Source organism: Phyllobates terribilis, unplaced genomic scaffold, assembly GCF_046119375.1.
Source record: "Phyllobates terribilis strain yellow unplaced genomic scaffold, ASM4611937v1 Scaffold_1__5_contigs__length_1240528914, whole genome shotgun sequence".
Taxonomy (NCBI): Eukaryota; Metazoa; Chordata; class Amphibia; order Anura; family Dendrobatidae; genus Phyllobates; species Phyllobates terribilis.
The window spans coordinates 361,332,077-361,360,073 of NW_027362761.1; the positions used below are offsets into that span (position 1 = coordinate 361,332,077).

General features: G+C 40.4%; 1 protein-coding gene across 4 annotated transcripts in view; it reads left to right on the plus strand.

The window, feature by feature from the left end:
• The window catches only part of CAMKK2 (calcium/calmodulin dependent protein kinase kinase 2), a 118,371-nt gene extending 94,882 nt beyond the window's left edge, over positions 1-23,489 (plus strand). For 3 of the 4 annotated variants that reach the window (XM_073676291.1, XM_073676293.1, XM_073676292.1), the window contains 8 exons: positions 328-416; positions 606-805; positions 5,517-5,570; positions 8,783-8,856; positions 9,407-9,494; positions 10,146-10,274; positions 10,522-10,622; positions 11,657-23,489. In XM_073676291.1, coding sequence (XP_073532392.1) covers positions 328-416; positions 606-805; positions 5,517-5,570; positions 8,783-8,856; positions 9,407-9,494; positions 10,146-10,274; positions 10,522-10,622; positions 11,657-11,729 — 808 coding nt within the window. In that variant the 3' untranslated portion in view covers positions 11,730-23,489. Of the gene's footprint in view, positions 1-327; positions 417-605; positions 806-5,516; positions 5,571-8,782; positions 8,857-9,406; positions 9,495-10,145; positions 10,275-10,521; positions 10,623-11,198; positions 11,231-11,656 lie in introns of all 4 variants that reach the window. The other variant, XM_073676294.1, reaches the window with a different exon arrangement.
• Positions 23,490-27,997: the final 4,508 nt, after the last annotated feature.

Below are 27,997 nucleotides of genomic sequence, written 5' to 3' on the forward strand. Positions count from 1 at the left end.
TGCATCAGTGCTCACTATGAACTGAGCAGTGAATGAAGCCTCACCTCTACGAGTGAAAGCCGGAGTCTGCCGGGAGGAATAAAGTTAATTTCGTTCTGGTAACCAGGCATTCAGTGCAGTGGCCCGCAGCTTTGTAACTCTATCAACCTGCAGATTAACCCCATATCTGCAGGTTAATAGCGTTTGAGACATGATGGGTTTAATGTTTTAAAGAGATCAAAGACAAGGATTGTAAATCATAAGCTTATTACGAGCCTAGTAATGTACCTTTATACATTTGCCATGATCATCGGTGATGGTAAGCAAAATGTCATTTATGTCTTTTAGGCCAGTAATGGATGTACCCACTACCAAGCCACTTACAGAAGACCAGGCATGTTTTTATTTCCAGGATCTTATTAAAGGAATTGAATATTGTGAGTTTTTGTGTTTTCTTATTACTCCGTGGGGATGAGGGAAATTGGTGTCTCGAGCTTTCGCTATATGTCCACACTTCTGAAGAGCTTATCAATGTTTTTATTTTGTTGTTTCTATATGGAATTTATTATTCCTATGGCAGAATTTTGTTCATATTGTTATAGTTCTGTTTTATTTTTATCCTGCAGTACATTATCAGAAAATCATACATCGTGATGTCAAACCGTCCAATCTGTTAGTGGGTGAAGATGGTCACATTAAAATTGCTGACTTTGGAGTCAGTAACCAGTTTGAGGGAACGGATGCTTTTTTGTCTAACACAGTGGGTACACCGGCATTCATGGCTCCCGAGACCCTGTCTGAAACTCGCAGAATATTTTCAGGAAAGGTAAATAAAGATACTAAACTATGACATTGTGGGATGTATGTATAATATATATATGAGAGAGATGCATACATACCATATGTACTCTGTGTGTGTGTGTGTGTGTGTGTGTATATATAGCTATACATCCTCTTTAAATTCTTATCAGTACATGATTAAAAAAAATAGGGTTCTTTAGAAGGTCTTAAAATTAGGCAAATATAACTTCAGATGAACAACATATGAGATTACAAATTACCGTATTTAACAAAAACTAGGCCAAAATGCAAAGGCAGTGTGTGAAAAATGAAGTACATAGTTGCTGCTTCCATAGAAATTGAGGGTGAGTAGCAGCCAGGTGTTAGTAATCAAATGCCATTAATTAATTGTTCATCAGCAAGTGTAACCACCTCTAGGAAAGCAGAAGTGTTGGCAGTTTGTTGGTGTGGAGCATTCAGGCGCCTGTTAGAAGAAAAGACATGATTTTAGAGAAGCAATTGTTGCAGTTCCTCAAACTAGTAGTAATGCCTTTTCCAAACTATTGAAGTCAATTATTCTACAGTGAAAAAGATTATTCACAAGTGGAAAATGTTCAAAATAGTGGACAATCTTTTCAGGAGCAAATTCACCCTCAAGGTCACAAAAACAAGAGCTACAGCTGAGACTCTAAAGGCCTCAGATGGCATGTTAAATGTTCAAGTTCATGACTGTACAATTAAAAGAAGACTGAATAAGGCTGAGTTCACACGATGCGTATTTAATGCGTTTCCGCGGCGTTTTTGCAGTTGCGTAAACGCCGCGGAAACGCATTAAAAACGCATGGTAGAAGGGCAGCAATGTTCCCCAATTGAAATCCGCATGTGCTGTGCCCATGATGCTGATTTTTCCGCAGCGTAAACGCTGCGCTCAAAAATCCGCAGCATGTCAATTAATTTTGCGTAAACGCGGTGTTTTCGCCACCATTGACTTGCATTAGAACACGCCAATTCCGCAAGACTGCATCTCTGCTTGCGTAATTGGTGCGTTCTAATGTGCGGATGGTACCCGGGTGTGGAGGAGAGGAGAGTCTCATCCACACCCAGGTACCATTAAAAAAGCTGTAAAACCAGAATAAAATAAAAAAAATATATATACTTACCATCTGTCGGCCCGCGCAGCGCTCCTGCTTGGTTCCCGGCACTTGCAGTGAGTTGAAGGACCTGCGCTGACGTCAGAGTCATGTGACGGGTCACGTGACGCTGACGTCGGCAGGTCTTTCAATTCAAAGTTGCCGGGAGAACGGAGTGAGCAGGACAGCACGGGCCATCAGAAGGTAAAGTATACATGTATTTTTTATTTTTACCATTCTCTCGGGTCACACTATGTAAATCCATGCCGGTTGCATGGATTTATATGGTGTGACCTAGTTGTCAAGCACTTTCCAGGTGATGCTAAAATCGCCTGGAAAGCGCTTGTCAACCCGCATGCGTAAACGCATGTGAATACGCATGTATTCCGCAGGAAAAACGCATGCACAATCTGCATGCGTTTTTTCTGCCAGGGAGATGCAGAAATGATGCAGAAATTTTCTGCTTCATTTCTGCATCGTGTGCACATACCCTTAGTGTGGCTTGTTTGGAAGAGCTGCCAAGGGAAAGCCTCTCTTTTTTTTCTTTGTTTTTTTCTTAAACAAGAACGTGGCAGCCTGGCTGAAGTTTGCGAAGTTGCACCTGGACAAATAAAAAAAGCTTCTAGAACAATGTCCTTTGGGCAGATGAGACCAAAGTGGAGACATTTGGCCATAATGGCATGGTTGGCAAAAACCAAACATAGAATATTTGCACAAACACCTATAACAACTGTCAAGCACAGTAGTGTAGGGGTGATGATTTGGGCATGTTTTACAGTCACATGGCCTTGGCACATTGCAGTAATTGAGTTGACCATGAACACCTCTGTATACCAAAGTATTCTATAGTCAAATGTTAGGTCATCTATCCAAAAGCTAAATTTTGTAAAAAAATGTGTAATGACAAAGGACAATGATCCTTAAAGCACACTAGCAAATCTACATTAGAATGGCTGTAAAAGAAAAGCATCAAGGTGTTGAAATGGCTGTCACAATCCAGACCTCAACTATATTGAAATACTGTGGCATAGCCTTAAAGGTGTTGTACAGCCTTGGGGCTCAAGTCTGCAGTCACTGTATGTGACTGCAGACTTGTGAATCCACACAGGGTGCACTGTCAGGATTCTTGGGAGAGGTGCCTGGAGTGGGTGGGCATGTGACCACAAGTATGCGATTTGTATACATGTGGTTACGTGCCGACTAGACGTGTTCTGGCCTCGCTCAATACAAGTGAATTGAGCAAGGCCGGACAAGTCTAATAAGCATGTGACTGGAAGTAAGCACGTCACATACTGTCTGCTCCCGGCACCGCAGAATCCTTAAAAGGTGCACTGTGAGGATTCACAAGTCTGCAGTCACATAGTAACTGCAGACTTGAGCCCCAAGCAAGTACAACCCCCTTTATGAGAACTATGCATAAATGAATGAACACAAATGTCAATTAACTTCTACAACCTTGTACAGACACGTGGGAGAAAATTCCTCCAGAAGGATGTGAGACACTAATGGTTGCTTCAAGTTATTGCTGCTAAAGATGGTTCTACAGGCTATTGATTCATGGGGTGCACTTAATATTTATTTTACTCACTTATATAGCGCCATTAATTTCACAGCGCTTCACAGACATTATCTATTTCATACACTACCTCTGCATTCAGGCCTCGTTTTTGTTATATAATGACAAGGTCTAAGTTTGTCAGGTGCTTTTGTTCATCTAAGGTTGTATTTACCTAATTTTAAGACCTTACAAAGACAAGATGCTTTTTTTTTTATTATTAATATTATTTTATTATGCACTGATGAGAAAAAATTTTCACGTCACTTGAAGTACCGGGTTAAAGGTGACTGTAACAGGCTGTCTTTCTTTATAACGTCACTTTCAGCTCCCACTTAAACCCACTTCTATACAGATGAACCAGTCAGAAAAAATTCTCATCTGTTCAATCAAAGACGTGATCCACACTCAATAGCTTTGATAATGGAATTCTTTTTTTAAAGCCAATATGCTGGGCTTTAATAAGATACCAAGATTTAAAGAGTCAATATTATTTAAACAATATTAATGCCGCTCCCACTTGTTAAGTGCACTGCTGCTACAATGAGCGGCAGGTTACCTGCTAATCCCTGCCCGATTTAAATTAGAATATAAATATACAAATTTCAAACTGTGCTATAGTGCACAAGGTCTTTACAGTATAACAATAGTGTGACAATAGTAACTTAAAAGATTTGATTTTCATGTCTATAAAAATGGTTGTCCAGGATTCAAAATGTTGTATCTTCAGGTTACGATGGGAATTTACAAGAGATGCTTTTCATCTATAACAATGGTTTCCATGATTCAAACCGATGTGTACTCTGGATACGATGAGACAAAATATAAAGCTTTCAGGGGTGCCGAATACAAAAGAACTGTGAATCCTCCTTCGGTAATGTTTCTTCTTCCACTTCTAACGATTGAGAAGTGTCTTTGCTAATCAGCATACTCATTTCTGTTCCATGGACCTTCCGTCACACTGTTTTAGGGCCGATTGCTCACAAGCCATTCAGCTGATGGCAGCTCTACCGGTCAGCGCGTTGCAGAGAGACATTGACTCGCCAATCATTCATCCACAAAGACGCTGCTTAATCTGGAGGAAGAAATATTACCAACGGATGATTGTATCCGTCATTTTGTATCTGGTACCCCTCGAAGCTTTATATTTTGTCACATAGGCTCTAGAGGACACATCTTTTTGAATCCTGGACAACCATTTTTATAGATGAGAAAAGCATCTCTTGTAAGTTACCATTTTCACACTGTTGTTCTACTATAGAGGCCTTGTGCACTGCAGCGCAATTTGTATATTGTTTAAATTCAGATTTCATAAGTAAATAATACACATGGAAATAGTCACGTTTGTAATATATCTTATTAGAGAATTCCGCTTCTTTCTCCTCCTGGACTGATATTTCACACTCCAGTTATGGATAAAATCTGCATTCACTGAAGACAGGTTTTAAAATTCTTTTGAGAGAGGATGAAGGGGAGTTAGAGGCAGAAACACACTCTCCTGCAAGTTCATCTGAAACAGTTACAGGTCTTCATAGAACTTTAAAAGCACCAACTGTCATTTTCTAAGTAATGGAAAAATATGTATTCACTGATGACAGATTTTTACCCATGAATTGAGAAGTTTGAGAATAAAAGATCAGTTCAAGAGGAGAATGGAGCACAATTCTTAAGATAAATTACAACTTTTCTTATTTTCACATGGATTATTGATTTATGGAAGGGGAAAAAAATTATCACGACGGATACACTTTAGGCACAGGCCTTTAAGTGTAGCAATGGTTTAATTTGGACATATTTCATAGATTCTTGGCAGTGAAAGAATTCTTGTTCAGATGTACAGGCATGTCTGTCTAATAAAATGGCCACTGAGTTGATAATATATGTGTGCTTAAGATATGACACACCTTGTATAAGAAATCCAACCTGCGTGAGATCTGCAGATATTACACATGTGCTGAGTATGAAGTGTTCAGGAAGGTTGCCATGGATACAGAATCCTGTGATATTGCAGTCAGTGTGTGACAGGTGCACAGCGCTAATTCCTGAACGCCTGTTTGTACCTTTTTCTGCAGGCTCTGGATGTTTGGGCTATGGGAGTCACCTTGCACTGCTTTGTGTTTGGCCAGGTATTTATCTACATTATTGCCATTTTTTCCCAGTTTGTGTATATTTCTATATAAGTGTATGTTTTGCAAAAGCAGCCAGATGATAAAGCAACAGCACACACTGTCCCTAAGTGCTTTCGTCCAACCTCAATAGATATGAATAGCAGCTGGGATGTTAAATCAGATCCTAGTCTAGTTTACCACTGAGAAATGCAATACAGGGTTCCCATATGAGATATATAGTGTATATTAGCACTAAGAGCTAAGAGCCTTATAATGATCATGCTAAATATATAGACATAACCCTGTGCCTTGAAAACAGCATTAGAGGTGGAAATAAATGTACCACACTGCTCAAAAATATAAAGGAAACACTCAAATAACACATCCTAGATCTGAATGAATGAAATATTCTCATTGAATACTTTGTTCTGTACAAAGTTGAATGTGCTGACAACAAAATCACACAAAAATCATCAATGGAAATCAAATTTATTAACCAATGGAGGCCTGGATTTGGAGTCACCCCCAAAATTAAAGTGGAAAAACACACTACAGGCTGACCCAACTTTGATATAATGTCCTTAAAACAAGTCAAAATGAGGCTCAGTATTGTGTGTAGCCTCCACGTGCCTGTATGACCTCCCTACAATGCCTGGGCATGCTCCTGATGAGGTTGCGGATGGTCTCCTGTGGGATCTCCTCCCAGACCTGGACTAAAGCATCCGCCAACTTCTGGACATTCTGTGGTGCAACGTGATGTTGGTGGATGGAGCGAGACATGATGTCCCAGATGTGCTCAATCGGATTCAGGTCTGGGGAACGGGCGGGCCAGTCCATAGCTTCAATACCTTCATCTTGCAGGAACTGCTGACACACTCCAGCCACATGAGGTCTGGCATTGTCCTGCATTAGGAGGAACTCAGGGCCAACTGCACCAGCATATGGTCTCACAAGGGGTCTGAGGATCTCACCTCGGTACTCAATGGCAGTCAGGCTACCTCTGGCAAGCACATGGAGGGCTGTGTGGCCCTCCAGAGAAATGCCACCCCACACCATTATTGACCCACTGCCAAAACCGGACATGCTGAAGGATGTTGCAGGCAGCAGATCGCTCTCCACGGTGTCTCCAGACTCTGTCACATCTGTCACGTGCTCAGTGTGAACCTGCTTTCATCTGTGAAGAGCACAGGGCGCCAGTGGCGACTTTGCCAATCCTGGTGTTCTGTGGCAAATGCCTAGCGTCCTGCACGGTGTTGGGCTGTGAGCACAACCCCCATCTGTGGACGTCGGGCCCTCATACCACCCTCATGGAGTCGGTTTCTAACCGTTTGGGCAGACACATGCACATTTGTGGCCTGCTGGAGGTCATTTTGCAGGGCTCTGGCAGTTCTCCTCCTGTTCCTCCTTGCACAAAGGCGGAGGTAGCGGTCCTGCTGCTGGGTTGTTGCCCTCCTATGGCCCCCTCCACGTCTCCTGGTAGCGCCTCCAGCCTCTGGACACTACGCTGACAGACACGGCAAACCTTCTTGCCACAGCTCGCATTGATGTGCCATCCTGGATGAGCTGCACTATTTGAGCAACTTCTGAGGGTTGAGGAGTCCGTATCATGCTACCACGAGTGTGAAAGCACAACCAACATTCAAAAGTGACCAAAACATCAGCCAGAAAGCATTGGTACTGAGATGTGGTCTGTGGTCCCCACCTGCAGAACCACTCCATTATTGAGGGTGTCTTGATAATTGCCAATAATTTCCATCTATTGTCTATTCCATTTGCACAACAGCATGTGAAATTGATTGTCAATCAGTGTTGCTTCCTAAGTGGACAGTTTGATTTCACAGAAGTTTGATGTACTTGGAGTTATATTCTGTTGTTTGTGTTTCCTTTATTTTTTTGAGCAGTGTATATAGCAAAATATAAACCACCCCAAAGCCCTAACCCACCCCCCCCAAAAAAGGCAAACAAAACATTGTACTACAGTAAGCTAAAAAAAATGTGAATTTGACCACATTTACCACATCCTCTTCATTTATAGTATTAAAAAAAATGGTGACCCTAGCTACTGGCTACATTAGATAAGTTAGCTGAATCTGCTAACTTCAGCTGGATGATCCCAATATTCTTGCGTGTATTGGAGGCTTGTTGGAGCCTTTATTCCAGCAGGAAATAAGCTACTGGCTACAGATGGCTGCTAGTTGTTTATTCCCCTCTAAGGCTGTATGCCCACGATGCGTTTTTTAAGCTTTTCCGCAGCGGCAATTCCGCTGCAGAAACGGTTAAAAAAACGCTTGGTAGAAGGTCTGCCATGTTCCCCAATGATAATCTCCATGTGCTGTGCACATGCTGCGGAAATTTCCACTGCGGGTTATCATTGCGGAAAAAAACGCAGCACTACCAATTATTTTGCGGAAGCGCTACGTTTTCGCCGCCATTGACTTGCATTGGAACGCATGGATTCTGCATCACTGCATCTGTACATGCGGAATCCATGCGTTTCAATGTGCGGATGGTACCCGGGTTTGGAGGAGAGGAGACTCTCCTCCGGACCCGGGTACCATAGAACCTGTAAAAAAAAGAAAATAAAATAAATAAATATTATACTTACCTTCTGATGGCCCCCGGTGTGCTTGTCTTCACTTGCCGGCAGATCGCGGTGGACTGAAGGACCTGCACTGACGTCATTTAGTCATGTGACGGCAGGTCCTTCAGTGCACCGTGAGCTGCCGGCAAGCCGAGATGCATCGAATCAAGACTCCAGGGGCCATCAGAAGGTAAGTATATTTTTATTTTTTTATTTTTTAACATTCTTTACGGTCACACTATATAAATCCATGCCGTTATGCATGGATTTATATAGTGTGACCAAGTTGATAAGCACTTTCTAAGTGATGCTAAAATCGCTTGGAAAGCGCTTATCAACCCGCATGCAGAAATGCATGTGAAGAACACTTCACTTCCACTGGTCCCTGGCAGGAAAAACGCATGTACAATCCGCGTGCGTATTTTTCTGCCAGGGAGATGCAGAAACGCTCAGGAAAAAATCCGGAGCATTTCTGCATCGTGGGCACATAGCCTAACCCTGGAAATAAACATGCATGCTCTGCCCAGCATGGATGTTTATGTTGGAGTCTGGAGAGATAGCGATCGGCCAAATCATTGTTTGGCTGAAAAATATATCTCAGGTTTGTTGCCGTCATTTTTTAATTTTAAGTATTTTCTTGTATTTTTAGTGTCCTTTTATGGACGAGAGAATTTTAACACTTCATGGAAAAATAAAGAATCAACCTCTGGAGTTTCCAGACCAGTAAGTTCTGTTTCTTGTGTGTTTGTTAGGTGTGGTGTCAGGTCTGATGCTACGTTCTCACAATGATCTTTTGATGCTGCAGAATTTCTGCACCGATTAGGCCACGTTCACACGTTGAGTATTTGGCTCACAAATACTGAGATAAAAAAACTCACCAAATACTCAACGTGTGCGCTTGGCTTTATTTAAATTATATTACTTGCGTTTTTGTTTTTTTTTCATCACGTTTTTTTGTGCGTATTACATGTCCACAGGATCTACCCTTACTCTATAGCAGATGCTGGTTCCGCCAGTGGACCCCCATCTGTCTAAAGAACAGCGTTCTGACGCACGCCACTACTGATGGAGCGATTTGGCTGGAATGCCCATTCATCATCTTCCTGATGGCAGCATAATGCAATGCGATCCTATTATTGCGATAAATGCGTGTTCCACCTATAGGACCCAGTTCTATACATTTATGCCTTGTCCTATGGATGTGCCATAAATGTACAAGATGAGAATACCCCTTTAATGGTATTAAGTTCTGTTTGTTTTTCTCCTTTAACAGGCCAGAAATATCAGAAGACCTGAAGTATCTTATTCTGAAAATGTTGGATAAAAACCCAGAGTGTAGAATTTCAGTTCCCGATATCAAGGTGAGGGAATCATAGCGCTCGTGTTTGTATAGGCATGGAGTTTATGTAATGAACTAGTAGTTTACAATTATAGAATTAGGATAAACCCTCACTTGAATAAACAGGTTAATGCACTTTTATACAAATATTCACTACAACTCCAAGTCATATGTGACTTATGAGGATGATTGCCTGAAAGATGTGCTGAATTGTGCTAATAAATGAAGGAGGAATCCAGCTCAAACAGGTTATTCTTTATTTAGATGAAATTCATACAGAGGATATCTGATAAGATGTTGGATTTGCGCTAGCATATTGCTGGCATCTACGCGTTTCAGGTGTTGCAGCACCCTTAATAGTGACTGTTTTATTGACATCGGTTCCTGTTCCGGTGTTACCACTGGTTAGGTAATTGTCATGGGACACTAAAGTGATTTAGATAAAAGTTTTCAACAAGGTGAATTGGTAAACATTTCTTTATAGTCGTGATTCAGAATCTATACCGAGGTCCCCAACAATCACATGTGATTTGTAGTATAGGATACCATAAATGCTGCAAAGGGCCCATGGGTCCGTCAGATTCCTAAGCCCACATACATCTACTATTGTTGCCCATGCTGAGCTCTGTTTCAAGAACTATAATAAAGGCATTCCTAATATTTCTTGATTTAGCTACATCCGTGGGTGACTAAACATGGTGCCGAGCCTCTCCCTAGTGAGGATGAAAATTGCACCCTGATAGAAGTAACTGAAGAAGAGGTGGAAAATTCGGTGAAGCATATTCCCAGCTTGGCAACAGTGGTAAGTTCAGTACAATCCCTTCCCTTTATGGCTTATAGAGCTTTCCCTATCTAAACAAGATTATGTGTGCTCCATTTTTGTTAATAAATAATTGATATTCTTGTAAAGAGCAGTATTGTAGTTTCTTCCCCTCCCCCCACACTCCCAGTTTATGGGCATTGGAGCTTGGCTGATTTCTTGATTTCACTTTTCTCTGAGCTGTAACATGGCTATTTGTATTCATGTGTGATTTTTTTCGTCTTTTTAGATATTGGTAAAAACTATGCTTCGGAAACGATCATTCGGGAATCCATTTGAAGGAAGCCGAAAGGAAGAAAGATCTATGTCTTCTCCTGGAAACTTACAGACGTACGTTTTCATACATTTGCAGTTGGGTTATGACATATTTGCTTATTGTCTCTTCAGAGAGGAAGAGGACTAGAACTCTAGTACCACCTATAGGAAGTAGCAATCCGAAATGTCAATATCAACTCTCTAAGGAGCCTTGTCACATGACTAAGGATTAAAGCCAAAATCTCAATTTGCAGACACTGGTTCGGGGTACTGCCTCTTGTCATTGCAAAGTGAGATCTGATTTGGTTGGGTGAGAGGCGTTATATTTGCTTACAATTAACTTTGGACTGGTAGATACAATAGATATCACTACAGCCTTTGCTCTTGGTTGCTTACCCATCTGAAATCCACTTTAAAATGAACTCCATTTTTAGCTTCTGTTTTACTCTCCTTTTTATCCAATTGTCGAGAACATTTTTAAATAATAACAACCAAACTGTCAGTGCATCTATGGTATCTGAGGTCGTTAATGAGCCATCATTTTGATTTTCTGTGTATCTATGGTAACCAAGCAGTCCGCTACAAACGAAGACAAGTTATTTTGGTCATTAAAGTGTAAAAAATAATGGGCTTATTTCTTTTCATTTCTAGAAAAAACAAGTCAGGGAATGTAACCATGAAAGGTAACAAGAGCAGAAAGTGTTTCCTCCTTTTTAACATTCTGAACTTCAGCTAACACAGCTTTTTAGCTTAAGTGATATATATAATATATATTTTTTTACAAGATTAGCTAATATATAATCTGAATTAGTCTTTTCTTCAATACCCCCAGCAGCTTATTTTAGGTTAGCTCATCGATTTAGCAGTTTATCTTACTTTGGATGTTCTGGTTAAATGTTAAATATCAGTCACTGATATTGATATCCTACTCCATGCACAAGGTCCCAGTAAAAGACAACCGTTCTTCTAGAGATGCTGTATCCTGGCTCAGCCACTTCTTTCCTGCTCTTGTATCATCTGTTGCTACACTTATTTCTGCATTTCTCTTTTCATTATATTAAAATTCATCGTCATGGAACGCTAAAAACTTTAATATGCTTTATTCACAGGATTCAAGGCAGTGATGAATGCCTGAGAGAAAGTGACCTGCAAGAATTGGGAGAAGACGAGGTTTTATCTTGAGGCTATCTGTCGTGATGGGCCAGGGCTTGGGCTTCTTCATCTATGACCTGGGAGTGTGTATGTTGAACACACCATGTGTAAACTGAACCATGCATGTTACTTATGCACCTTATGTTGCTGCATGCGCTAAAGACCTTAATGTCCTGACTTGGTTGTTAAAGGTTATCACTTACTTTGCTATAGGCTCATTCTTCCAGAGGACTCTTGGAGACTGATCCTGAGAAGGTGCTTGTATTGTATATTGCAAAAAAAAAAAAAATGAAGTGGCTTGTAGCATATGTCTTAATGATGCCAAATATTACCCACACCGTGCACATAAATATATATAAAGCTTGCTGGACACTACACTTCACAGTCAAAGGTGTTACAGTACATGCATCTGTTGTATGGACACTTTGGTGCACGGAGCACTGAAGACTCATTTTGGATTAGCTAGTCTTGCTAAACTTGGTTCTCAATACCCAGAGTCATATAGAGTATTGCAGACAGTTGAAAACTGCCAAAGTGGGTTTTTTTTGTTTCTTGTTTTTTTTTTTTTTAAATTTTGCTCTGATGGTTGATTACATTTTCATGTATATTTAGAATAAGCATTACAAGTTCTCATATGTTAAAGGGAATTTTCCACCAAATTTTTACTACCTAATCTGAGAGCAGCATTGTAATTCCAGTGATGTACTGTTACTGGGTTGCTTGCTGCAGTTTTGATAATCTCTTGCTGATAAGTGTTTTTATCACTAGAGGACTAGTAAATCTGCTGCCAGATAGTCCAACCTGCTTCCACCCCTGATTGGCAGCTTTCTGCCTATGCACAGTACACACAGAAAGCTGCCAGTCAGTGATGTAGGCGATGTTATACCCAGCTCAGCATTTGGAGACCTGGTAGATCTGTATCAGAGAAAACTGTTTTTAATCAAAACTGCAGCAACCAGTAAAGTAATTGCTATAGCGCTGGAATGAGGGTCTCTGTCCCTAAAGCTTGCTGCTCTCAGATGGGATACCAAAAACCTGGTTACAGATTTTTCTTTTAAGATTTTGGTGCCATTTTCCTGGAAAAGTAGCCAGTACAGTCAATAGGTGAAGTGCCAAGTCACAATAATTACAATATTGACGACTACAGCAGGGCTTCAAAATCACTGTTCTCTTGTATGTTTGGAGATACACCACCACTCTGTGTGCATTCCATAAGGGAGAATAGTGCACCTCATGTATAAGACTTGTATGTGCTGGGAACCACTTTCATATATGGCTTTCTTTTTCACTTGTTAAAACAATATAGGTATGCATGTGAAGCATTCATAGAAGTGATGTGACCAAGACAACATTTTTGTTCCTTTTCAGTAAAACACTTGCAAATTCACTACTCTAGTGTCCCATTAATCAGAATCCCTGCACCCTAACTGTTCAGTCTAGTACGTGTGTGGCTATTGATGTGTATGGTGGCTGCAGCCAACCAGTCTACATATGCCCATACACTTTCAATAGCTGTTAGCTGAACAAATGTTCGGCTGCCAGCTATCTCTCCCATACATAGCAGCAATCACTCTGCTGAGCACTGCTGTGTTCTCTATCAGAGAGCCCCTGTCAGACATCTCTGGCATCAGGTTATCTCATGGCCGTTCTGGATTTAAAAGACGCCTATTATCACGTCCCAATACACAAAGATTACCAGAAGTTCCTCAGAGTAGCAGTTCCCATACGTGGAGTGGTCAAACACTATCAATATACGGCCCTCCCATTCGGCATCGCCATAGCCCCATGGGTTATTGCGGAGGTGATGGCACATCTAAGGGAACAGAACACCCTAGTCGTTCCATACCTGGACGACTTTCTGGTAATAGGCAGTTCCTTCCTAAACTGCATAACCCATCTGGGAAAGGTCATTGATTCCTTGACACACTTAAGATGGCTTTTGAATCTGAAAAAAATCCAAAACAGAACCATGCCAGATACAGGAATACCTAGGCATCGTGTTGGATTCAAAAAGACAAGAGTGTCGTCTCCCCACAGGGAAAATTCACAAAATCATAGACCAAATACCACGGCAAGGACCCACCCATCTATGTCCCTACGGAAAGCCATGTCCCTTCTAGGCTCCCTGACGGCATGTTTCCCGGCCATCCAATGGGCCCAAATAAACACCAGGGCCCTGCAGTGGGAAATCCTAAAGGCAGAAAAATCCCTAAAAGGGCATTTAGAAGGGCAGCTAACGCTATCTGCAGAAACCACACTTTCCCTAGAGTGGTGGGGGAAGATAGACAATCTAACCCAGGGTATTCCATGGAAATCCCTACACCTCAAATCCTGACCACAGACGCAAGCCCCGGGGGCTGGGGAGCTCACCTCAACAATCTTGTAGCTCAGGGGGTCTGGGCAGAACATCTGAAGCCAGTTTCCTCAAACATGAAGGAGCTTCTAGCAGTAGAGTGGGCACTCCGGGAATTCATACACACACTACAAGGCCACCAAGTGAGGGTGTTCTCGGACAACTGTGTAGTAGTAGCATACGTGAACCACCAGGTGGGTACCCGGTCCCATTCTCTGATGCAGGAGACAGAGGTCATCTTTCATTTAGCCAAGGAAAACTTACAATCCCTATCAGCCCTACACATAAAAGGGATAGAGAATCGCACGGCAGACTTCCTGAGTCGGGACACAGCTAAAGCAGGGCGAATGGGAGTTAAATCAGTCAGTTTTTCGTCAGATTGTACAAATGTGGGGACGTCCTTCCATAGACCTGTTTGCCAACAGTCGGGACAAGAAAACGCACTCATTCTGCTCTCTAGACCCCAAAGGAAACCCCATAGGTTTAGATGCCTTTATGATCCCATGGAGTCACCCTCTAGCTTACGCTTTTCCTCCGACCTCCCTGATTCCATCTGTTCTGAGGAAAATCAGGGAAGAGAAAGCTAGAGTAATCTTGATAGCCCCCTTCTGGCCAAAGAGGGCGTGGTTTTCTTGGCTGAGGATGATGTCAAGCTCTGACCCATGGGTTCTTCCCGACCTTCTTTCCCAGGGTCCGGTACTTCATCCTCAGGCATCCAACTTACACTTGACAGCCTGGAATTTGAGAGGGCTCTTCTGAAAAACAAAGGTTTTTCACCAAATCTCATCACCTCACTACTTCAAAGTAGGAAACCCGTGACCACCAAACTTTACGGGAAAACTTGGAAGAAGTTCCTTTCAGTCTCAGGTTCCAGGCTAGGAGGGGAGGTTCCATTAACAGCTATTCTAGAATTCTTAGAGGGGTTTGGAACAGGGCCTGGCCACAAGTACCTTTAAAAGTCCAAGTAGCTTCCCTGGGTGCCCTTTACAACTACGATCTGGCCAGGGATAGATGGGTATCTAGGTTCATTAAAGCCTCATCCAGATCCCGACCCATCCCCTCTCGAAATACTGCCCCTTAGTATTTAAACTTTGGTCCTTTCAGCTTTCTCAAAGGCCCCTTTTGAACCTCTGTTATCAGCGTCCCTAAAAATCCCATCCCTCAAGACAGCGCTTTTAGTAGCTCTCACATCCGCACGTAGGGTTAGTGATATTCAGGCCCTATCTCCAGGCCCTCCCTTCACACAAATCTTGGAGGATAGGGTTATTCCGAGAACTGACCCTGCCTACCTGCCAAAAGTGGCGTCAAGATTCCACAGGTCTTAGGAAATCACCCTCCCTTTTTTCTGCTCCAATCCTAGGAACAAGAAAGAGAGAGACTTGCATACGCTAGATGTCAGAAGGTGCCTAATCAGTTACCTAGAGGCGACACAAGAGTGTAGGGAGGATAGTTCTCTTTTTGTTTGCTTTCAGGGTCCTCGTAAAGGGAAAAAAGCTTTTAAGGGCACGCTGGCCAGATGGATAAGGGAAGCCATCACACTATCGTACTCCTCACGCGAGGAAGCTACCCCGGAGAAACTGAAGGCCCACTCAACAAGAGCAGTGGCAGCCTCCTGGGCGGAGAAGGCCGGTGCCACAATAGAGCAGATATGTAGAGCGGCAACCTGGTCTTCCCCCTCTACCTTCTTCAATCACTACCGGCTAGACTTAACCTCTTCTTCAGACCTTACTTTCGAGAGAAGGGTTGGGTTCTGGAAGCTGTGGCCGCCACCCCCCCAATGAGTCACTTCTCTGTAATTCTCTCTGTGGTGACATCATGGGGGAAGGAGAAAGACGTAGTTACTTACCGGTAACAGGATTTCTCAGATCCCATGATGGCACCCGTACATTCCCTCCCTTCACGTGTGGGTGCACACATTTATTAGTTGCCTGTTTGTAGCCACATGGTGTTTCTGATAAGTTCTTAAAATGTTAAACTTTGTGTTACTAACCTTGTGGTCCTCTCATGCTCTGTAAACAACTGATGTGGGAGAGAGGTACCACCCTTTTATCTGTAGGTGTCCTGTCCTTGAAGGGCGGATCCCCTCTCTCCGTGGTGCCGTCATGGGCTCTGAGAAATCCCGTTACCGGTAAGTAACTACGTCTGTTATCATGTCCTCAATTTCCTTGATCTATGGCTACAATGACAAAAGCCACATTTACTTTACAATTGACCAGTTATGTATTCCAGATTGCCCTTGGCAATTTATTTTTCCACCATAAAGTTGAACTGTAAGTCTTCCTTTTCAGTAGTCCTCCTCGGTCAGTGCCTAGTTTTAGACATCTCAAGCAGTGTGGGTCACTGCAGTTTCATCTCAGGGCACTTTATGGTTTGATTTGTGACCTCTTAGAACCCTACTGTGAGAAGACATAACTGGCACAGTTATAAGAGGGAAATGTGATTAAATAAGTCCATCATGCATGGGACATTTTGAAGTAAAAAGACTTTGAAGAAAAGGCTTTTTGAGCTATAGTCTTTTTAATATTTTTAATGAATTTTATATAGAAATATTTCCTGAAAACCCATAGTAATAGATTTTTTTTTAGCCCACCGAGCAATACTTAGACTGAGACATAAGATCATATATCTAATTTTTAAAAAAGCTTTGCCGACACCAAATTTAAATAGCTGCAATATTCGCAACCATATGAAGTCGGAGAATATTCACCTAATGCTGCACAATGTTATTGTGCAAAGGTTGTCCTTTTTTGTAGAATATATACCTACAGTGGGGAAAATAATTATTTGATACACTGCCGATTTTGCAAGTTTTACCACCTACAAAAAATGGAAATGTCTGTAATTTTATCGTAGGTACACTCCCAACTGTGATGCGGAATCTTAAAAAAAAAATAAAAAATCCAGAAGATCACATTGTATGATTTTTACATAGTTAATTTGCATTTTATTGCATGAAATAAGTATTTGATACAATAGAAAAACAGAACTTAATATTTGGTACAGAAACCTTTGTTTGCAATTACAGAGGTCAGACGTTTCCTGTAGTTATTGACCAAGTTTGCACACACTGCATCAGGGATTTTGGCCTACTCCTCCAGATCTTCTCTAGATCTTTCAGGTTTCGGTGCTGTCGCTGGGCAATATTGAGTTTCTACTCCCTCCAAAGATTTTCTATAGGGTTCAGGTCTGGAGACTGGCTAGACCACTCCAGGACCTTGAAATGCTTCTCACGTAGCCACTCCTTAGTTGCCTTGGCTGTGTGTTTCAGGTCATTGTCATGCTGGAAGACCCAGCCATGACCCATCTTCAGTGCTCTTACTGAGAGAAGGAAGTTGTTGGCCAAAATCTCGCGATACATGACCCCATCCATCCTCCCTTCAATACGGTGCAGTCGTCCTGTCCCCTTTGCAGAAAAGCACCCCTAAAGTATGATGTTTCCCCCACCATGCTTCACAGTTGTGATGAGGTTCTTGGGGCTGTACTCATCCTTCTTCTTCCTCCAAACACAGCGAGTGGAGTTGATACCAAAAAGTTCTATTTTGGTCTCATCTGACCACATGACCTTCTCCCATGCCTCCCATGGATCATCCAGATGGTCATTAGCAAACTTCAGACGGCCCTGGACATGTGCTTGCGTGTGCATGGGGACCTTGCGTGCCCTGCAGGATTTTAATCCATGACGGCGTAGTGTGTTATTAACGGTAATGTTTGATAGTATGGTCCAAGCTTTCTTCAGGTCATTGACCAGGTCCTCCCGTGGAGTTCTGGGATGATTCCTGACCTTTCTCAGAATCCTCCTTTCCCCACGAGGCGAGATCTCGCATGGAGTTCCAAGCCGAGGAAGATTGACAGTCATCTTGTGTTCCTTCCATTTTCTAATAATTGTGCCAACACTTGTTGCCTTCTCACCAAGCTGCTTGCCTATTGTCCTGTAGCCCATCCCAGCCTTGTGCAGGTTTACAATTTTGTCCCTGGTGTCCTTAGACAGCTCTTTGGTCTTGGCCATGGTGGAGAGGTAGGAGTGTGATTGATTGATTGATTGTGTGGACAGGTGTCTCTTTTACAGATAACGAGAGCAATTAATACAGGTAATGATTGCAGAGTAGGAGGGCTTCTTAAAGAAAAACTAGCAGGTCTGTTAGAGCAAGAATTCTTGCTGGTTTGTAGGTGATCAAATACTTATTTCATGCAATAAAATGTAATTTAGTTATGTAAAAAAATCATAAAATGTGATTTTCTGTTTTTTATTTTTAGATTCAGTCTCTCACAGTTGAAGTGTACCTACGATAAAAATTACAGACTGCTCCATGCTTTGTAGATGGAAAACTTAAAAAATCAGCAGTGTATCAAATACTTATTTTCCCCACTGTATCAGCCATAACATTAAAGCCAGTGGCCTAATATTGTAGAGACCCTCATATGCCTACAAAACTGCTATTTCTTTTGAGTAGACTTCACGATACCTTTGGAGTCTTGTAGTATCCTGCACCAAAATATTAGCAGCAGATGCTCTAAGTCCTGGAAGCTATGAGGTGAATTTTAGACGTTAGATCAACACCTTAAACTCTGTCCTGTTCTGCATCGAGAGTGACTTCTTTCAACAGGAAAATATATCCTGTCACACTACAAAAGTAGTTCTCCAATGGAATACCATAGCCATGAATGGGTTTTCCTGGCTTACAAAACATTTCTTGTTGGTAAGTGTCAAAGTTACATCCACATGAATGCTAGGATCTAAAGTTTCCAAGCAGGCCACTTCCCAGAGAATCACTTCTTCCTCCTAGTTTTCCCTTCTTCCCAAAATGGATGCTGGTGCCATTTCTAACCCAGATAAGTAATATACAGTCCTGCTCATAGTTATTGGCACCCATGAAGTTTAAGTGCATAATGTGGGATATCTACTGAAAAAAATGAATAAAGTGAACATTTTTTTTTGTATAGAGAACTCGTGTTAAATACAAAAGAGCAAATGATAATCATTTACAGCAGAAAGCAATGGAAAGGAAAAATAGAAAAACCTAAAACTTGCTGCTATTGGCACCACTTACAGTAATTTAGTATGGAAACACATTTTGACTCGCCTGTGGTAAATCACAAAAGAGATTCACCTGTGATTAATTGTCGGTGCCCATGTGACATGAATTAGGCAATGAATGATGACTTAAGTGTTTTAAAAAGCCACCTGGTAGGCCCTGTTCCTTTGTCACAATGGTGAAGACAAAGGAGCTGTCTGAGGACATCAGAACTGCTATTATTAGCAAACACAAGACTTACAAAGGGTATAAGGCCATCTCAAAAGACCCTGGTATCCCAGTTTCAATAGTGCGCATTGTTAAGAAATTTGCCAAGCATGGAACCATCAAGAACCTCCCTGGATGTGGTGGAAAATTGACAAGAGCTGTCTTTGAAGGTTGATGGTGGAAACAACACCACATCAAACATCCAAAGACCTGAAGGCCAACCTGGAACAGTCTGAGGTCATGAGGTCATGGTTTCAACAAGTATCATACACCGCACACTAAACCAAGCAGAGCTTTATGGGCGAAGGCCAAGGAAGAAACCATTACTGAAGAAAAAACATAAAAAGGAATGACTGATCTTTGCCAAAGAGTACCTTGACAAACCACAATCCTTCTGGGAAAATGTTCTGTGGACAAATGAAACAAAAATAGAGCTTTTTGGTAATGCAAAGCAATAGTTTGTTTACAGTTTATTCTGTTTCTTCTTTGAAATTGCAACATGGAAGTTGAAAAACAATGTTTTATTGTTGTATTACTTTGGACGACTAATTAAAAAATCCTGAGGCTATAACGTTTGTACATTTACATTTATTTCTGAAGATATTGTACAGTCTATGAAAATAATGGAGGGGTGCCTATAATGGTACGCAGCACTGTACATGTACCAAGCCTGATGTAGAAGAAAATGTGATTCATTAGACCAGGCCACTGTCTCCCATCCATTAATAGTATGTTTTTGATACTCCTACACGTAGTTTCTTTTGGCGGTAGACTGGTCAGCATAGACATATGACAGCTTCATGTGCAGCAAGCTGGTATGCACTTCTCATATTCTGACACCATTCCATCAAAGCCAGTTAACTTTTGCTCTACAGTAGATCCTTACAGTAGTGGAGCTTCCTTGAACTAATTTTGATAGGTATTAGATAGGCATTAAGTAATGCAAATACCCTGAAAAATCTGCCATGATGGCAGAGTTAAATTTGCTCTTTTTGCTTGCCCATTTTTCCTGCTTCCAACAAATCTTTAAGAACTGAATATTTACTTGACAGACGGCATGTTACTCACTGGCTCTATAATATAAACTGTCACGTTTTTTATACAGACCAAAAAATGAACAGCAAATCTTCCTTGATGTGCTTGAGAACATTTCATGATTATCAAAGACAAGACTAGAGTGGTGATCTCAGAAACTACGACAAGTATACATAGTAGATAATGTAACTAAACATCTGGTTTTGATAAAGGGCTGGTAGGGTTCTAGAGCGGTTACGTTGTAATTTGTTGTTATTGGAAGTTATTTTACAGTTTTGTTTCTCTTCTTATTGTTCTTTCTGTAAGTCTACATTGCTCTAGTGATAGCAGGTATGATACCCAGCCATTAACTGACATGAATCATTGCTTACTGTACCTATTAACTTCATTGTGACTACGTATTGGAGATTCTTTACATCAACATATGAATGTATGAGTTTAATGGGGTAAAACGGGTTATCCAATTGTTAAAAAAAAGAAAAAAATGCTGATGTTCTGGGGGCTACTTTCCAGTCTTTGTTTACAGGCTGCCAGTGATGATGTGGTGTCATTTGCTGTACTTACCGGCATCACAGTAAAATGAGAACAAGACACACTAGGGGTTTTGTTTCTTAAAACTAAAATAAAAAAAAAAGTTTCACAACAAGACTTCATGTATCACCGTAAAAAAAATGGATATGCCAATTTTCTTTTTCTTGAATTTTCAAAGCTGTTACACCAGAATCCTAGATTGAAAGTTTTGATGAATCGGGCACTTACTGCTTAAAGAGCAGATGATTGATAGGGGCACGGAGAGTTGGACTCCACCAGTTTTCTATAGAAGACCTATCCTGTAGATAAGTCATCAAATGCCTATGTTTAGACAACCCTTTTAACTCATACACTATATGCTATAAAGTATTGGAACACCTTCACATTACACCTATCGCAGCTTTTATGACGTTCCATTCTAAACTCCTTTAAAATGGATTTAATCCCTCCTTTGCAGCTATGACCATTTCCGCTTTTCTGCTTATGATTTCTACAAGATTTTGCCGTTTGCATGTGGGAATCTTTGCTAATTCATCGAGAAGAGCAATTGTGAGGTCAGACACTGATGTTGGATAAGAGGGCCTGGCTCAAAATTTCTATTCTAGTTCATCCAAAAGGCATTTAATGAGCTTGAGATCAGGGCTATGTGCGGCCAGGCAAGCTTTTCCACACCAAACTCTCCCAACCATGCCTTTTATGGACCTTGCTTTGTTCCATGGGGACACTCATACCGGAACAGAAAAAGTTCTTTCACCAAACTGTTCCCACAAAGTTTGAAACATACAACTGTCCAAAATGTCTTGGTATGCTGAATCATTAACATTTTCCTATACTAGGGACAAAGCCTAGGCCAACGTCTGCAAACCCCCCTTACCCACCAACCTTTATATTTGGCACAGTGCAGTCAGATAGTTAACATTCTCCTGGCACTCGCCAAACTCAGACCGGTCCATCAGATTGCCAGATAGAGAAGGGTGATTTGTTATTCCACAGAACACGTTTCCACTGCTTCAGAGTTCAGTGGTAGCGTGCTTTACACCACTCCATCTAACGTTTGTCATTGTGGTTAGTGGTGTACGGCTTGCATGCAGGTGCTTAGCCATAGAAATATGTCGCTAATCTTCCATTGCAGATTTTGTGCCATTGTTAATGACTGAGGAGGTTTACAGCTATTAAGTCATTGGAAGCTTTTATGCTTTGTGCCTGCTCTATAACTTTACTTCATCACACTTCGTGGCTGAGTTTCTGTGGTTCAAAAATATGTCCATTTTTCAATAATACTGTCTTCAGACGATTGTGGAATATTTAGGAGGGCTGAAATTTCAGGAACTGACCTGTTCCAATAGTGGTGTCCTATTACAAGACCCCACTTGAATTCAGTGAACAGCCATTCGTTCACATGGCGAGGGACAACATTTTATTCACCAGTGGCAAAAGAATGGCGTTGAAAACCTAAACTCAATGATTAACAGGTTTGTCCAAATACTTTTGTCCATAGAGTGTATTTTGAGAGTTGTCTGGTTGTTAACAGTGAAAATACCTGGACGTGCTGTCCTGTACTTTGTTCAGGGATCAAATTTTGCAATCGTATAAATTGCCTGTGTATTACATTATTATAACTCCAGACAGTTTGCTCTTCTTCTTTCTTGTGAACATATAAACTAATAAACTTTTGTTGTTCTCTTTTAGACAGTATTATTTATAATAGATTGTACCTATATTGCTGGTGCAAAAATGTTGTACATTGACAATGTGTAGTAATATTAGCATTCTACACTAAATCACAAGTAGACTTTGAATAAATAACCTCTTGTATGGGTTGTGTCCCAGTGCACTGAATTATAAGTGGCTTTATATAAGGGGCTGCTTATGTTTTGTATTATGTCAGCCATTTTACCAATCTCAAGTAAACTTTTCCAGTATAAGGACACTGCAGAAGTCTGCAAGAATGGAAACGGCTAATGCCATGTCCGATCAAGCCATTTATAGACTTTGAGCTTTTCTAGATAAACACAGCAGATGTAATTTTGTACCAGAGGATTTCTCTTTTCATTTTGGGTATATATTAATATTTACAGAGAAAACTTGTGGAGTTTGTTTGGCCAAAAAGCCAAAGATTATACTTGCAACTTTCGGGAATATTTTCCCTGTATCTATTTTACAAAAAAAAAAAAACGTAAACATTAATAAGGGACTAAGTATTTTTAAGTTCAGTATAAACTAGTTGATGTATAGTTATCAGACTCCACTTATCGATAAGTCTGATAAATCTGTTAGTTATTGCATGATAAAATATCTGCAGATATGTATGTAGGGTTCAAAGCCCACAAATAGCTGCTAAATATCTCTTTACTTACATGTTTTCTATATGCTTTTGTAAGGGTTGCACCAATGTTTTTGGGAAAATAAACTATTACAATTTTGCACCATGTATTGCAAGCTTCAGTAATGTGAAATGTCTACTATTTGGTTGAAGTTGTATATTTGATAAAAAATATATATATTTGAGTGTCGCTTTCTTTTATTGAATTTCTTTTGCATTATGCTTATTTTAATATACATTTCATTTTAACAGGTTGTATGATTATATACTACATATTTATCACCATTAAAATAAATGGTATCACTCTGTGTCGGGTGTGATTTACTCGTATATACTTTGTTCCACAGCTATGTTTTTAATACTTTATAATCACAGATTTTAATTTAGGATTGGCATGTCCCAAAGCAGAATTAACCTTAAGGCTGTGTTCATACATTGCGGTTTTGCTGCTTTTTTTTTCTGTGTTTTTTTATGCAAATTAAAAGCTGTGTTTTACAGTACCAGCAAAAGCTATGAGATTTCAGAAATCTCATGCACACTCATTGTTTTTTTTATTCCTGACTGAATTGGAAAACTGCTGCATTTTTGAAAACTGCAGTATGTCACTTCTTTCAGCATTTTTTCACCCATAGAAAGCAATGAGTAAGTGCAAAAACACAGGTATCTGGTTTTTGCTGCTTTGAAAAAAAAAGCAGGTACATCAGTATGTGAAACTCCTTTATTTTTGTGATTTTTCCCAAGTTTAAACCAAAATGTCTTGGTGTTTTCACCTGAGAATGGCAGTTTAGGATTAGGACAGTTTAAATTAGTGATGTGTGCAAAGTAAACATTGGCTGACCAAGGTGTGAAATTGAGCAATACCTGATCAACTCAATGGATGACCAAAGTGTGAAAGTAAACCGTGTCCTACAAACTTTATGCTCTGTCAATGTCTTAAGCTAAGTATTCCGGACCAATTCACCTTCCCCCTCCCCCTCCCGCTGTTACATTTGTAATTGTGTATTTATTCATAAACTTATATGAACTTTTTTGTTCAGAATAGTCACAATTTTTTCAAATCTAAAAATCTTTTTCCACTAAATAATTTGATCAAATTGCCTTTTTTTCCAAAAATAGTTATATGGTTTCACATATGTCTTGCATTGGTGACCTGTGTTCATGCTTCTTTGGTGGAAGCAAAGCTGAACTTTGGGATCCTAAAAGACTCAGTAAAACTTGCTTTTTGTAAGCAGCTTCTTTACTGCCAAGAGAGCAAGTTTTACCTGCAGAAAAAAACGCTGCAAAAACGCAACGTGTGAACATAGCCTAACAGGTGCTTCATGTTTCAATAATTTAAATGCAGTGAGAAAAGACTGGCAATTTTTATTTGCTTTAAATAGTCTGTCTGCAAATATCCTGTAGCAGGCTACTCAAAACCTATGCTTAAAGCTGGACTTCAGGAGTATGTATCACCAGTCTGGGGCTGATTTTTCTAAATATCTATTAACAAAAGTGATCGGTCCCTAATGCCCCCGTAAAATAAGCAGAACTTTCAGCTTGTGGGATCCCCGTTATGCAGAGCAGAATCCCACAACCCTGTACAGCCCTCCTTGCTATGAAAGCTCGCGATCTCGCTCTTTGCAGTGACCCAACGCTGCTGCATACTTTACTAAGCCGTTACAGAACATCATTAGAGCAGGTACCGTTTGGTAACCGCTTAATAAAGTGTGAACTCTTTAAGCTGTTTACATTAAAAGCAAGAAATTGAGTGACTTTTATAACAACTTGAGGTGACTCGAGAAGCACACAATGAGGTAGAATTAGAGATCAAAACAAGCTGGAATTTAGGTAATATTTTTGCCCTAACACAAAGTTGCATGAAAGTGCTTATAATCAGCCTTTTTCCAAGAAAGCACAAATTTTAGCAGAATATACAACTTGCTATCTTTTTATCTAGACACAATAATATAGCAAGGTAAAATGCACGTTAGTGGGAGTGACATTTCCAGAGGCACACACTATGTAAGTTATACTAGCATATGGATGCTTTTATTTTCCTTACAATGTACTTTAATAAAAGTGGAGCTGTAACTCTGTATTTGTATACAATGTAGAAATACAGTTAGGTCCAGCATGGTTCTTACTTATATCCTACTCATCCTGTCCTCCGTAGGATATGAGCAAGAACTATGCTGGTTCTAAACGTGTCATCCTTTCTCTATTTTTTTTATGTCCCTTTCCCTATGAATGTTTTTAATTTGATTTGCATTAAATGTGAAGTTTTAAATCCAATATTTTTTCTTTTGGGATTGCTGAATTTTTTTCTATTGCTCTTGACCCTCAAATTTAAGGGCTCCTACTCATCTGCTTATAAATTGGACAAGTGCAATCCGATAAAGAATTCGATTGCACTGACTAATGTTATTCAATGATTTAGTGCTCATCTGCGATATATTTTTTTTTTTTTTTCCCCTCTCTCAGCTGGAATCTGTATGAGAGAAAAAATCGCAGCATGTTACAAGTGGCCTCATATCGGACGAGACTCACCAAGTCAATGGATGCAAGAAAAAAAAACAGACGGCACATATGGCCCATCCATATGCTGTCCGATTTTACTTATACATTACCATTCTGTAGCATAGAACACTGCAAATAGTCCTGTAAATGATTGTAGAATAATAGTTGCAGAGAAAAAAACGCATTGTATACGCATGTCATACGGATGCTATGTGAGAAAAATTGCATTGTACTCGCATGACACTCGTCCTACTTTTCTGGATCAACATCGGAGCTATGTTTTAAACGCAGATAAGTACGAGCCCTAAAGCTGAGAGTCTGCACTTTAAGCCCATATTGATTATATAACTGTATATTGAATATGTTTTTGGTAAACCGCTAAAATGCCAAAATTTGAGTTGCTGTTCAAATATTTCTGGACCTAATTGTACTTCTAAGTATTATTGCATCTAGTAATTTTAGTGTTAGTGGGGTTATGCTACTCCTTTTTCCACTGGCCAGGTATTTAATCTTACTATAGCTTTGTTTAATACACTTCTCAATATTGAAATTGCAACACTGAGAAGGAAAAGTTATGAAAATCACAGGATGGATAGACCTGTTACTGATATGCAAATTATGAAAAAATGCAAATAAAGTTTTCAAAACATCTCTAATTCAGTACCCACCCGCAGAAATACATGTACTTGCATGCCTTGAAATGCTTTCAATGAGGTTCATCAAGTCATTAAGATCTGCTGCTGGGAGGTCCCTTTTGCAATTGCCAACCAGACGTCCCAGCTGTCCTGGATGGAAGACCAGTCTGGAGATGCTGCAGGTCATGTTAGCATGTTTATGCCATAGAGGCTGCTCACAGTAGCACAATCAACATGCAGTCTTGTCATGTTGAAAAACAGCTGAGACGCTTTCATGTTCCTTCGTGAAGTCCTCGCCATGATGTGGCCTACATGGTCCAATCAGACTAATCTGCAGCTATCATTGCATCCAAGATAAAATTGAGACTCATCGCCGAAGAGGATAGACCTCCATTCCAGCATTCATTGCCAGATTGCTCTGCACCATGATAATCTTTGAGAGTGGTTGCATGAGGTCAGTGGAACACCTGTAGCTAGACGTCTGGCTCATAGCCCAATGTCATACAAATGTCATCTGATGGTTTGTATAGACACTTGCTTTAGGTTTGGTATATGAGCTTTAATTTCACTTGCTGTACAGAATGGGTCACTACACATCATTCTTTGAATCTGATGTGCCAATGCCTTGAAGAAATCTTCATGAGGCAACGTCACACTGCTCCTACTCCTGGGATTATGGTGTGGCATAATGTATGCTAGCTCGACCCCTATAGTTTTGATTCTAGGTATAATAACAGCTCAGTGTTACATTGATTTCATTGTACAGCCAGTGGTATGGCCTTTTCTCCAGGCCGCGTATTGCTTGTGCTACTGTGAGCAGCCTCTGTGGCTTAAATATTCTACCATGGCCTACAGCATCTCTGGACTTGTCTCCCATGAAGCACATCTGGTCAGCAATTGCGAAGGAAGCTGCCAGCAATGGATCTTGCTGATTTGCATGCACCAGTGCATTCAGAAAATTAATAACATCATTGATCGCAGCCAATGTGTTTAAGTGTGTGTACTTCTGTGCTTGGCGCTCAAACTTGACATTCAATAAATTGAAATGTTTTGAAAATGTTTCCATTTTTTCATAATTTGTGTATCATTAGCGTGTTTTTCATAATTACATAACTTTCCCTTCATGTTGCAATTTTAATGTTGAGTGTAGTGTATGTGTTTATGATTTTAATGGTTTGATTATACAGTAGTGTTCAAAATAATAGCAATTCAATATGACTAACCAGATTAATCACTGGTTTTGGTATAAAATTATATTACCACATGTCAAACAATTTACCAGTTGGTGCAGTAGATTCTAAGAAAACCAACAGACTCCGCATTCATGATCTGCATGTTTTTGAGTCTTTGTATTTGAATAATTGAAAGGGGGTGTGTTCAAAATAATAGCAGTGTGGAGTTCAGTTAGTGAGGTCAATCATCCTGTGAAAAACAGGTGTGAATCAGGTGGTCCTTATTTAAGGGTGAAGCCAGCACATATACATGTATTTTCCCTTGAAAGCCTGAGAAATATGGGTCGTTCGAGACATTGTTCAGCGTACTTTGATTAAAAAGTTGATTGGAGATGGTAAAACTTATAAAGAAGTGCAGACAATGATAGGCTGTTCAACTAAAATGATCCCCAATGTTCTAAAATGGAAAGCAAAACCAGAGAGACGTGGAAGAAAACGGAAGATTACCATTCA